We start from the raw sequence: 14,268 nt of genomic DNA, 5'->3' as shown, positions 1-14,268 counted from the left end.
AATTAGATTTTACTTTTTAATTCAGAATGATGGTTCTTACTTTTTAACACAAGCATTTAGTTCATTGCTCTTTATTTTAATTACAGATAAATGAAATTTATTTTTCCTCTTCTTTTGTTTTCTAATTAACCATTGTTGTCTATGTCTTACCTTTCTTGCTATTGTTTAGATAATTTTTATTTCAGTATTATTTTCTCTATGCTAGTTCAAAAATCTTTTTTTAATTTTTTAGTATTTACACTTGAAATGACAATAAGATTTTTTGAATTTTATAACAATCTGAAATTAATTTATATTCATACTATTCTTCAGGGTAATCCAGTTTTACACTTCCCAGATAATATGTGATTGTTTTTTAGCTTTATTGAGGAATGATTGACAAGTATAACTGTGTATATTTAAAGTATACAAAGTGATGATTTGATTTACATATATATTATAAAGTAATTACCAAGATCAAGATAATTAACACATATGTCAACTCAAATAGATAACATAGTCAACTCTTTTGTGTATGTGTGGTACAAATGCTTAAGATTTACTCACAGCAACTTTCAAGCATACAATAAATACCATATTATTAACTATAGTCACCATGCTGTACATTAGAACCTCAGAACTTTATCTTACAACTAAAACTTTGTACCCTTTGACTTACATCACCCCATATGCCCCTCTTTCCAGCCCTGGCAACCATCATTATATTCTCTGTTTCTGTAAAATCAGCTATCTTTTTAGATTCCACATATAAGTGATATCATACAGTACTGGGTTTTGTCTGGCTTATTTCATTTAGTATATAATACCTTCCAGATTCATCCATATTGCTGCAAATGGCAGGATTTCCTTCCTTTTTTATGGCTGAATAATATTCCATTATTCCAGTTTGTGTATATGTGTGGATCACATTTATTATCCATTCATCCATCGAAGGACATTTAGGTTGTCTCAATGTCTTGGTTATTGCAAATAAAGCTTCAGTGAACATGGGTGTTCAGATATCTCTTTGGGACTTTTATTTCAGTTCTTTCAGATATATACCCAGGAGTGGAATTGCTGGGTCATATGGTAGTTCGATTTTTAATTTTTTTAAGAAAACATTATACTGTTTTGCAAAATTGCTGTACCATTTTACCTCCCTACCAACAGAGTATAAGGCTCCCTTTTTCTCTACATCCTTGCCAACATTTGTTGTCTTGTCTTTTATATAATAACCAATCTAATAGGTATGAGTTGATATTGCATTGTGGTTTTGATTTTCATTTTCCCAATGATTAGTGAGCTCGTGCACCTTGTCATATATCTATTGGCCATTTGTATGCCCTCTTTGAAAAAATGCCTATTCAGTTCTTTGCCCATTTTTTTATTTGAATTATTTGCTTTTTATAATTGAATTGTATGAGTTCTTTATATATTTTGGATATTAATCCCATTTCAGATATATGGTTTGATAATATTTTCTCTTATTCTGTTGCTTTTAATTTATTGATTGCCTTATTATTGATTTTTCCTTTGCTGTTCATAAGCTCTTTAGTTTAATTTAGTCCCATTTGTTTATTTTACAATTGACTAGAATGTATTTTTCCACATGAGCTGTTGTGTCCACCCTAAATTTAGATCCTCACATCATTTTACCTGAATTATTGCCCCATAATTTCTATATCATTCTGTGGTCTCTCTGCTCTAAATCATCCTACCTTCTGCCTTAAGATTAGTCTTTTTAATGTACGCATACCTCTCCTCTCTTCCTAAAAGCCTTTAATGGCTTTCAATTCTTTAGTAAATGAACTCTTTAGGACTGACTTTCAAGGCCCTATAGAATATGATGCCATTCCTTCCTTCCATCTCTATCTCCAACTGCTCCTCTATGTATACACTTTAGCTTTACAGTTTTCTCTCCTTTTTGTTTTGGTTCAAGGTGATCCTTCCATGTGGAACCTTCCCAACAGTTCTGTTAAAATGCTCTCCCTCTTTTAAGGCCATATTCAATACCATTTCCTACAAATACACTTTCCTGATTCATTCATTCATTAAATAAGTATGTACTTACCACATACTTTACCATATACTATTTGCCTATATTCTTCTAGTTACTGGGAATAAAACAATGAACAAAACAGCCACAACCACAGCCTCATGGACCTTATATTGTATTGGGAGAAAGCAGACAATCAACAGTAAATAAGTAAAACAGGTTGTATTTTAGGTGGTAATAGTGCCAAGGGAGAAACATAAAGGAAGATAAAGGAGATAGAGATATCTAGGAATGAGAAATATCCTTTAGCCAAATAATTATCTCTCATTTGAATAACCATTGATTTTACAACTTGGTTATTTGCATACTTGTCCTATTTTATCTCTTACATTCAAAGGTCCTTGAAAGCAAGAACTACATCTTACTCCTCTTTGTAATTCCTGTAGCATCTGAGACAGCGTTCAGTAAATAATGGTGAAAATGAATCAAATGATGAGGATAAGTGCAATAGTTTAATAGAAAGGAGATACTGATATAGTGGTTGATTAGGGAGGGTTCCTTGGAAGATATTTAATTTGAGTAAAGCCTTGAAAGATGGGTGGTTTGGGAGGAAGAAAAAGCTGAGTAATTCATTTTTATGTATCTGTTCTTGAAAAACTAAAAACCATTGATTTATAAATTAAGATTAATGTTACATGTTTTTTTTTTTTTTTTTTACCTTAAAAACCAGTATTTCAGAAGGGACGGGCAATAGACACCGGAGAAGTTGACATTGGTGCACAGGTCATGCAGACCATTCCACCTGGCTTATTCTGGCGTTTCCAGATTACTATCCACCATCCAATATATCTGAAATTCAATATTTCTTTAGCCAAGGACTCTCTGCTTGGAATTTATGGCAGAAGAAACATTCCACCTACACACACTCAGGTATTTGATGTTATAAGTATTTACTGACCATTTTAGAATATGATGGGATGACTAGTTCAGAGTTTGTGACTTGCAACATGTGTGGGAGTCAAAGGTGAAGGCAGACAATCTTTGTAATAAACAAATATCCAGAATAATTAAACTCGGTTGAATGAAAAAAAAATGGCATTGAGAAAAAAAGAATTGTATTTGGCAAAGCAGATTCAGAAAAGAGAGTTTAAGAAAATATTCTTGAAAGTTGAATTCTGCTTCCTGGAACCAGGATGATTATGAGCCTTCCTAGCTTCCATACCTCACTTAGCTTTGGTACCCACACCCCTTCACTGGTTATATACATCCACAATTTCTTGTCTCAATGAAGGAATGCATATCAATAATAGAAATGAGTCAAAACATCAGGTTTTGACTTAAATCTCCCTCGTTATTGATAATAATAACTCAAATATGTAAAACCTCTATGGTTTACAAAGCCCTTTTATAAACCTTAGCTATCTCTCATTTTTTTTCTTTTTATCACTTTCTTATATGAACCCATTTGGGACCCTGTACCATTTGAGAAGTAGCATAAAGATAATTATCTGGGGCTTACTTTGTTTATAACAAATATGACTGTAGTCCAAACTTTACCTTCTGGGTTGGACTAGAAAGGGAATTAGAATGCTATTCAAATGTGATTCATAAAAAGAAAAAGTCCAAGGGCATGTGTGCCTTGTGCTTGTCCACTGATTAAGAATGAAAAGGGGAGTGATATCAGAAGCATAGCAACATTAAGGAGCTCCCCTGATCTCTCCTCTTAAAATTACAAGCTGAATACCTACATCCCAACAAATAACACCCAATCTGCACACAAGCATGTCCGAGAGATCTGAGTATCAGAGCACCTGAAGGTGGACCACTCGTATGAGACTGGGAGGTGAAAAGACAGAAAGAAACAAAGCCATGTGCTGCAGAGAGCAGCCCAGAACTCCTGGCAGAATGAAGGGGATGGAAGTTTTACGTGGTTTCCTGGCTCTTTGAAACCCCAAACAGTCCTTCCTGAGGGATAAGCATTTTCCACACAGCAGAGCCGGGTGATCAGAGCATAGAGCAAGGAAGAGACTGAACACAGAAGGATGACAGCTGTGTCTTAGCAACCATCTTTGCCAGGCAGAAAGCTGAGTCACAGAGCCTGGCCACCTGTCCCCATCATCCCAGAGCATGCCCTTCTCCTCCCCTGGTACCCTTTCAGAGGTAGTACCGAGCCCCAGGTGTTTTTGTGCAACCAAAACTGAACAGACACTGCAGCTGGTCCCAGTGATAGGGGCAGGAATATAGAAGCAAAGCAGCTGGGACCTGAACCAACATTACTAGAAGAAAAACAAAACACTGGCCTCTCCCAATTCACCCCAACACCACTCAGTCCAAGTGATACCGAAAGAAGCAGCAGAGCATTGTACCGGGACTTCAAAGCCTTTTCAGAGGTTCAGATCCATATCGCCCTACACATTCTCCTATGGGGGTGGAGCCCTAGGACTAGGGCAACCTGGTCACAGAGGAGATACCCACCTCTTCAGAGAATAAAGGGCATTCTTAACCTCAAAGCAGAGATCCAGCAGCTTTGGGCAGTGCAGGAGACTTGGGCACCACCTACTGGAAATCAAAAGAAAAACCTGTTCTTATAAACCTGCTAAAGAGAGATCACTCTATAACAAATTTTCATTTAAAAAAATTACTACATTCCTATGAATGTGTAAGCGGAGAAATATTCTATCAAACGCCATGAATGATCAAGATGACAAGACAGCTCGTAAAGAAAGTGAAAAATCTCCAGAAAATAAGCTTAAAGATATAGAAATATGTGATTTAAATGACATAGAATTCAAGATTGCACTTCTGATAAAACACACAGAGATTCAACAAAATTGTTTGACAGTTCAAAGAACTTAGAAACAAAATCAACGAACTACGGGAATACTTCGCCAAGGAAATTGAAATTTTAAAATAGAACCAAATAGAACTTCTGGAGATAAAGAACTCACTGAAAGAGATGAAGAATGAAAAAGCAAGTTTAGGAAATAAAGCTAACCAGATAGATGGAAGTAAGAATGATATCCGAGACGCAGAAGGAAAAAGAAAGAGACTTGAGAGTGAAAATAAATGAAAGAACTATCTGACACCATCAGAAAAAGGGACATAAAAATACTGAATATACCAGAAGGAGAAGAGAGAGAGAAGGGAACAGAGAGCCTGTTCAAATAGTCAACGAGAATTTCTCAAACCTATAGAAAGAACTGGATTCTCAAATCCAAAAAGGCAAACAGAACACCTAATTATCTCAACCCAAAAAGGCCTTCTCTGAGACACATTATATTAAAATCATCAAAAATAAATGACAAAGAATTCTCAATGCAGCCAAGGAAAAAAAGGAAATAACTTATAAAGGAAAGTCCATTATATTATCAACAGACTTCTAAGCATAAACCTTACAATCTAGGAGGGAGTAGAACCAAATATTTAAAACATTGAAAGAGAGAAATTACCAGCCAAGAATGATATACCCAGCACAGTCTTTTTTTTTTCTTTTTTCTTTTTTCTTTTTTTTTAGGTATAAAGGAGAAATAAAGACCTTTCCAGACATAGAAAAGCTGAGGAAATTTTCTACCACAAGGCCTACATTACAGGAAATACTGAGAGGGTCATTCTACCTGAAAAAAAAGACAAAAACAAAAACAAAACAAAACAAAGAAAACTACATACTATAAGATGACTAACAGGCAAAGAGATGTAGGAAAGTGCAACCCTTATTTAGAACAGGGTATTATAAGCTTAAATACTACACAATGGTTAAAGTTTAAAAAAAATTCTTTAAAAAGACAAGAAGACAACAGCTACTACAACCTAGAAATGACCATACAGCATAAATAAGGATAAATTGAGACAACAAAAATGGAAAAGAGGAAGGAGTAAAAATCTGAGTCTGCAAAGGAGAATGGAGATAAGGTACATGCAGAAGAAAAAGGACTACTGCGTGTATGTATATGCATATGCGTGTATATGTATATATAAAAATTTCTTTTACATTAACTTAATGGTAAGCACACCAAAAAAAAAAAAAAAATCCAGAATTGAGACACATAACATGAAACAAAAGAAAACAGGGGAGCATCATAAAACAGCACCAAATAAAAATAAAAGACAGAAATACAAGGACAAAGAAACAATGGAGACACCAAGCTACCAGAAAACAAAAGATAAAATACCTATATGAAAACCTCATATTTCAATAATCACCCCAATTGGAAACAGACTGAACTCACCAATAAAAAGGCACAGAGTAGCAGATTGGATCAAAAAACAAAACCCAACCATATGCTGCCTTCAAGAGACATATCTCAGCTGCAAGGAAAAATATAGACTAAAGTGAAAGGGTGGAAAACGATACTCCAAGCAAATGTCATCTAGAGAAAAGCAGGTGTAGCTATTTGATGAAATAGACCTCAAGAAGAAAAAAGGTAACAAGAGACTATGATGGACACTTGACACTTCATAATGATAAAGAGAACAAAACATCAAGAAGACATAACACTTATCAATATATATTCTCTCAGTCAAGGAGCACCAAAATATATAAAGCATCTACTAACAGAAGTAAAGGGAGAAACTGACAAAAACATATTAGAGAGGACATAAATACTCCACAATCAACTATGGACAGATCATCCAAACAGAAAATCAATAAAGAAATAACATCTTTAAGTGACACATTAGACCAATAGGACATAATTGACATTTACAGAGCCTTTCATCCCAGAACAACTGCTTATACATTTTCTCTAGTACACATGGAACATTCAAAAGGATAGACCATATGTTGGGACAGAAAACTAGCCTCAACAAATTTAAGAAGATTGAAATCATACCAAGCATATTCTGTGACCATAATGCTTTGAAACTGAAGATCAACTGTAAAAAGAGAGTGGAAACAACCACAAATACATGGAGATTAAACAACATTCTACTAAAGAATTCCTGGGTCATAGAAGAAAAGAAAGGAGAGATCAGGGGATACAGAGAAACAAATGAGAATGGAAGTACAACATATCGAAACTTTTGATTTATAGCAAAAGCAGTAATAAAAGGAAAGTTCAAATCATTACAGGCCTATCTCAAGAAACAAGAAAGATCTCAAATAAATAACCTAACATTACATCCTTAAAAACTAGAACAAAAGTGAAACCCAAAGTCAGCTGAAGGAAGAAAATAATCAAAATTAGAGAAAAATTAAATGAAATTGAGAACAAAAAAGGTATTAGAAAAAATTAATGCAACGAAAAGCTGATTCTTTGAAAAGATTAATAAAACTGACAAACCCCTGGCTACACTCACTAACGATAAAAAGGACACCAATCAGAAATGAAAGAAGAGAAGTTATGACAGATACCACCAAAATACAAAGGATCATACAAGAATATTATAAAAAATTATACACCATCAAATGAAAAAACCTAGAAGAAATAGACAAGTTCTTAGAAAGATACAACTTTCCTAGACTGAATCATGAAGACCTAGAACATCTAAACAGACTGACCAACCGTGTGGAAATTGAAACATTCATCGAAAACTTCCCAAAAAGTAAAAGTCCAGAACCAGATGGTTTCACCAGTGAATTCCACCAAACATTCAAAGAAAATTTAATACCCGTTATTCTAAAAAGTTTAAAAAAAAAATTGAAGAAGAGGCAATACTTCCTAACTCATTATATGATGCCACATTATCTTGATACCAAAACCTGGTAAAGATAACAAAAAAAGGGAAAACTATAGACCAATACCTCCCATGAACACAGATGCAAGAAACCTAAATAAAATACTAGTACATCGAATATAACAACACATTAAAAAGATTACACACCGTAATCAAATGGGCTTCATCCCAGAGCACAAAGATGGCTTAACATATGTAAAACAAACAAGGATGGTTGACCATTTGCAAATTGATTAATGTGATACACCACGTCAACAAAATAAAGGATAAAAATCAAATGATCATATCAATAGATGCAGAAAGATACAACATCCATTTATGATTAAAACACTTAATAAAATGGGTGTACATGGAAAGTACCTCAGCATAATAAAGGCCATATATGACAACCCTCAGATAATGTCATACTTAATGGAGATAAACTAAAACCCTTCCCTCTAAGATCAGGAACAAGACAAGGCTGTCCCCTATCACTGCTTGTATTCAATATAATTTTAGAAGTCCTGGCTAGAGCAAACGGGCAAGAGAAATAAATAAAAGGCATCCAAATTGGGAATGAAGAAGTCAAATTGTAACTTTTTGCAGATGACATGATTCTCTGCATGAAAATCCCTAAAGACGTCACTAAAAAACTATTAGAAATGATAAACAAATACAGTAATGTTTTGAATTACAAAATTAATGTACAAAAATCCATAGCATTTCTTTATACTCACAATGACTTTTCAGAATGAGAAATGAAAAAAAAATCCTTTTGCAATTGTAACAAAAAGAATAAAATACCTAGAAATAAACCTAACGAACCATGTGAAACACTTATACACTGAAACTATAGACATTATTAAAAGATATTGAAGAAGACACGATGAAATGGAAAGATATTCCCTGTTTTTGGATTTGAAGAATCAACATAGTTAAAATGACCTTATTATCTAAAGCATTATGCAGATTTAATGCAATCTCTATCAAAATCCCAATGACATTTTTTAAAGAAATAGATAAAAAAATCATCATATTTGTATGGAAGCACAAAAGACTCTGAATAGCCAAAGTAATCCTGAAGAAAAAGAACAAGGCTGAAGGTATCACTCTGCCTTAAATCAAATTATACTACAAAGCTTCAGTAACCAAAACTGCATGGTATTAGCAGAAAAACAGACGCACAGAGCAATGCAACAGAATTGAGAGTCCAGAAATAAGACCCCGTATATATGGGCAAATAAATTTTGACAAAGGAACCAAAAGCATACAATGGAAAAAGGAAAGCTTCTTCAATAAATGTTGCTAGGGAAATTGGAAAGGATGAAACTAGACTGCTATCTATCACTATACACCCAAATTAACTCAAAATGGATCACAGACCTTAATATAAATCTAAAACAATAAGTTGCATAGAAGAAAGCATAGGTACTAAACTTATGGAACTTGGATTTAAAGAGGATTTTATGAACCTGACCTTAAAGGCAAGGGAAGTAAAAGCAAAAATAAATGAATGGGACTATATTAAACTAAAAAGCTACTGCACAGCAAAAGAAACCATCGACAAGGCAAAGAGGCAACTATCTGAATAGAAGAATATATTTGCCACCAATAAGGCTCTAATATCCCAAATGTATAAAGAATTCATACAACTCAACAATAAAAGATCAAACAATCCAATCAAAAAATGGCTTGAAGACCTGAACAAACACTTCTCCCAAAAAGACATACAAATGGCCAATAGACATGAAAGGATGCTCAACTTCTCAAGCTATTAGGGAACTGCAAAACAAAACCACAATGGGATACCACCTCACACCTGTTAGGATGGCTATCATCAACAGGACAAGTAATTAAAGTGTCGGAGAGATTGTGGAGTAAAAGGAACCCTCATACACTGATAGTGGGCATGTAAATTGGTCCAACCACTATGAAGAACATTATGGAGCTTCCTCAAAAGACTAAGAATAAAATTAACATATGATCCAGCAATCTCTCTTCTGGGTTTCAAGTTTTCCAGAAAACTTGAAAACGTTTATCCACAATGATATGTGCACCCCGATGTTTAAAGCAGCATTGCTCTCAGTGGTCAACACGGAAAAAAACCTAAGTGTCTATCGATAGATGATTCGATAAAGAAGAGGTGGTACATATATACAATGTAATATTACTCATCCATAAGGAAAGATGAAAGACTGCCATTGCGACAACATGGATAGATCTTGAGATTATCATGCTAAGCAAAATAAGTCAGAAAAAGTTGAAAACCATATGATTTCACTCATATGTGGGATATAAAACTAAAAGCAACAAACAACCATAACAATCAAACGAAGACTCATAGATACAGACAGTGGATGATTAATGGTTACCAGAGGGAAGAGGGTAATGGGGAAGGTAAACAGGTATAATGGGGGTCAATTATTTGGCAATGGAAGGAAATTTAACTTTGGATGAATGCACAATTCAAAATACCTATGATGTATTATTGAATTGTACACTTGAGTCCTATTTGATTTTAGTAACCAATATCATTCCAATAATATAAACAAACAAATAAATAAATAAATAAAATTATAGGTTGGCCCCACCCCGCAAAAAGGAATAAACTAGAGGGTATCTTATGAATATTTAAATATGCTACCACAAAAATAATAAATAAATTATGATAAATGTTCTCAAATTTTTGACTATCTGTTTTAAAAACTATGAAACTCTTTAATTTGTGGGAAAGATCTTGGTAACATTTCTGAGCGGAACGTGTGGTTTTGAATGCCTTCTATTGGATACCTTAGTAAAATATCAGGATTCTCTTACATAATACTAAACAAGATTCCTTTATTTCTTGGTTTATTATTTTTTAAACAACTGTTTCGAATACTCCAAGACTGAAAGGTTTATGACATTTAGAAGTGTTTTTTTTCAGAATAATATACTTTTGTGTTTAAATATATTTAAGAATGAATAACTTTCTCTTGCACTTTGCCTACCTCCAAAGCAAAGAAGTAACATGAAATAGGCAATTGAAATTAGAGATATTTGTCACTCTAGAAGTAAGAGACTCATATTTGTGTTTGTATTTGTTCCAGTTTGATTTTGTAAAACTAATGGATGGAAAACAACTGATGAAGCAAGACTCCAAGGGCTCAGATGATAGCCAGCACTCCCCTCGAAACCTGATCTTAACCTCACTGCAGGAGACAGGTTTCATAGAGTATATGGACCAAGGGCCTTGGTATCTGGCATTTTACAATGATGGAAAAAAGATGGAGCAAGTATTCGTGTTAACTACAGCAATTGGTAAGCTGCCTTGGCTACTATTTTGAATTGACAGTATGATTCTGGAAAGACACAATCAGTGAATAAAATGATACAGATATTTAAGCTAATTGCTCATTCTGCTTTAAACTCATTATTCATGATAAATCAATACGAGAAAAGCTTATATTGTTGTCATTAATGTTGCTTAAATGCTGATTAAGATTTTTTAAATGCTCCATTATTTGCTGCTGTTTTAGGATACTTGCCATGCCCTGTTTTATATGTTTTCAGTAGAAATAATTACCTGGATAGTACTATTACTAAGGCTACCTAGAACAACTTCAGTGAAGAAGAGAATAAGCAGAGGAAGTTCTGTTAATTCAAGATCTACTAAAAAAAGGAAAAGCAAATAAACACCTTTTAAAATTAAAAAAATAAAAAAACAAGCATCAGTCTAGTTATTCTTTAGAATGACTGATTCTACAACAAACCACTGAGGTTTCAAAATACAACCTGACAATATTTAGAGAACAGTTTCAAAGGATAATAATGAGTCATTCAAAGTCCTTTCTTTAAGAAATTTTTAGTTTAAAAAGCATCACAATGGCTCTTTCAGTGTTCTCAAGGCCTTTTAAAACATGCTCGTTTTTTAATTTTATTTTATTAGTTTCAAGTATACAGTACATTGATTAGACATTCATATAGTCTATGAAATGATCCCCCTGATTACTTTTTCTCTCCTCTGGCTCTACACCTAGCCATTACATTACTGCTGACTGCATTCCTTATGCCGTGCTTCCCATTCCCATGACCATCTATCAACTACTAATTTGTATTTCTTTAACCCTTCACCCCTTTCCTCCAGCCCCCCAAACCCTCAGTTTGTCCTCTATATTTATGTCTGTTTCGATTACTTTGTTCTTTTAAAACATGCTCTTTTTGACACAATGTCTTTATCTACTCTTATTCAAGGTTCACTTTAGTTAATCACAGGCATCTCATTTCTTTTTTTGGTAAAGTCATTCCCCTTGACCCTATGTGTGAATAAAGCTGAGATCTTTAGCAATTTTAGAGACCTGAGGGTAACCAACTCATAGACTCAGTATTTTATCATGTGAATTTTCCTAAAATATCCATCTTTTAAAAGAAAGGAAAGTGTTTTACAGCTGTCAGTTTCCTATACAACCCTCACCACTTTATCCCTTAGTTGACCTGTTCAACCATATGTTTAGGAAGATGTATTGACTGTTAACAGATATACCATTTGCTCTTTATAACAATTGTGTTCTATTTTTACATTATCCTGAAGATCTTGAGTCAGTAGAAAATCATATTCCAGCCATAACATTATCAAAAACTTTCTTCTAAAGTAATCAGAAAGGCAATAAAAATGCATGATGATTTTTTCCCATAGAGAAAAACTCTACTGATTTTATATGTTCAAAAGGAAAAGTATTCATTAACTGAGGGAAAAAAAAATTAAGTCATGACACTGTTTTGCCACTCACAGACTCATTGAGGAAATTTCAACAGATGCACCCTTCATGATATTTTTTTCTATCAAGGCCCGATTTTGATAATGAAAATGCCAATGTGTTATGAGAGGTTGAGTTTCTCCTGAGAAATCAAGCAATTAGAAGATCTGAAATATCTTTGAAGATTTTTTTCTCTTCCTTTTATCTTTATCCCTAAGCTTAAGTTAAAATACTAACCAAACTATTAACCTTTTAAAAAATAAATAGACCCAGAAACATACCTGGAGTTTTGTCCCTTACTTCCTCCTAAAAAGAACCTAACCTTTGATGTATAATTGTTATTATCCAGATATCATGCTGTTACTTTTATATGCAACAACATACTTGTTTTTTCCTTATCCAAGTCAGTTTGTTTATTTTCTATTGTCTTTTAAGGCTAGAATTAAGAGAAACATTTCTCCTATAATTCCACTTAAATGGAATTCAAGTAAATTTCTGAAAAAAAAAAGTATATAAGTTATTTATTCTAAATTCTTTACACTATTTTTTTTATCTTTTTATAATTTCTTAATCATATTTAAAAGAAGCTATTTAAGGTTTGTATGATTTTAATTATTCAAAATGCTGCTCATTCCCTATTTCAGATAATATTAGAATCAGTTGATTGATCTTAACTATATGTGGTCTGCTACTTATAAGGATCAAGACATTATTAATAACTAATATTTATTGAATGACTAACATAGGTTAGCCACTGGCCTATATTAATATATACTGTTTTTAGTAGTAGAGACAGAGTTGTCAGTATCCCCTAATTTCAGCCAGTATGCTCTGTAATATGGTAATACATACCATTTATGAAGTGCCACTCTGCCCCAACCACTATACTAGATGCTTTATATTCAGTTATCTTGTTTGATTCTCATCAAAACCCTGATAGCATAGGTATAGCGATATTTATATTAAAAAATAAGGAAACAGAGTCTTGGAATGAGTAAATAATTCAGTAAAGTCTCACAGCCAGCAAGTGCCAAAATCGAGATTGGAGACACCCGGTATGTCTGATATCAAAGCCCATGCCCTTTAGACCATACTCATTCCATAAGATTATTCATTACCTTTAGTTTTTCTTATGAGAAAACTTGCCAGAAGCAAAACTCATCATCAGTGCAGATGCATATACCAAGGGGTTTTAGACTCTAGCATAAGAACAGATTTGTAAGCATAGAACTTTAAAGTGATTCTCAACTCTGATGAACTGGTGTCTAAGAAGTGATTCTGCAGTAAGATTAAAAAGATAGAAGTAAAATCTTCCTGAAGGCCAACATAAATAGAAAAATACATGCTTTTTCATCACTGGTAATTTATGTGATCCTGCTGTAGCCATTGTCCTGCTGGAGCCCCTAGACTGTCCCAATGTCTCTTTAATACCCTATGGAGATGGTAGCTCTCAAAAATCTCCCATATTGCTTTTTATTTTCATTTGCATTGCTGATGTTAAGCTCTCTGCAGCTGTGTGGACCCAAGGACAACTCTTAGATAAGTTTTTAAGATGTAGGGAATTTTATTTATTTTGGTAGCAAACTTTATTAAATGTTTTTTTCTACAGTAGCTATTTTCTCACAAGACTGTTTCCATAAAGTTGTCAATAGGGGCTACTGTGAAATTAAATTCAACTATATTTACCTTTGAAAGCTTCCCACATGGCCTCCTATTAACCATCCAGGGCAGGGGAAATTTAAATTTAAATTTAAGAACTGTCACTATTGCTTGGTACAAGAAAGCTAGACAAGTAGAAAATAGAGAAATAATTGTTCTATCTTGGAATGAAATAAAAAGTCTGTGTTTTTTCATAATGACTTTTTAAATAAATTAATGATTTTCTGAAAATAACTTTCTTAATGA

General features: G+C 33.5%; 1 protein-coding gene across 3 annotated transcripts in view; it reads left to right on the top strand.

The window, feature by feature from the left end:
• Window positions 1-14,268, top strand: part of TENM1 (teneurin transmembrane protein 1) — a 756,077-nt gene that overhangs the window by 395,512 nt on the left and 346,297 nt on the right. For all 3 annotated transcript variants that reach the window (XM_006916168.3, XM_006916167.3, XM_006916166.3), the window contains exons 7-8: window positions 2,706-2,905; window positions 10,717-10,927. In XM_006916168.3, coding sequence (XP_006916230.1) covers window positions 2,706-2,905; window positions 10,717-10,927 — 411 coding nt within the window. The remainder of the gene's footprint in view (window positions 1-2,705; window positions 2,906-10,716; window positions 10,928-14,268) is intronic.

This window comes from Pteropus alecto, unplaced genomic scaffold (genome assembly GCF_000325575.1).
Source record: "Pteropus alecto unplaced genomic scaffold, ASM32557v1 scaffold116, whole genome shotgun sequence".
Taxonomy (NCBI): domain Eukaryota; kingdom Metazoa; phylum Chordata; class Mammalia; order Chiroptera; family Pteropodidae; genus Pteropus; species Pteropus alecto.
This window is presented reverse-complemented; position numbering and strand designations above follow the sequence as displayed.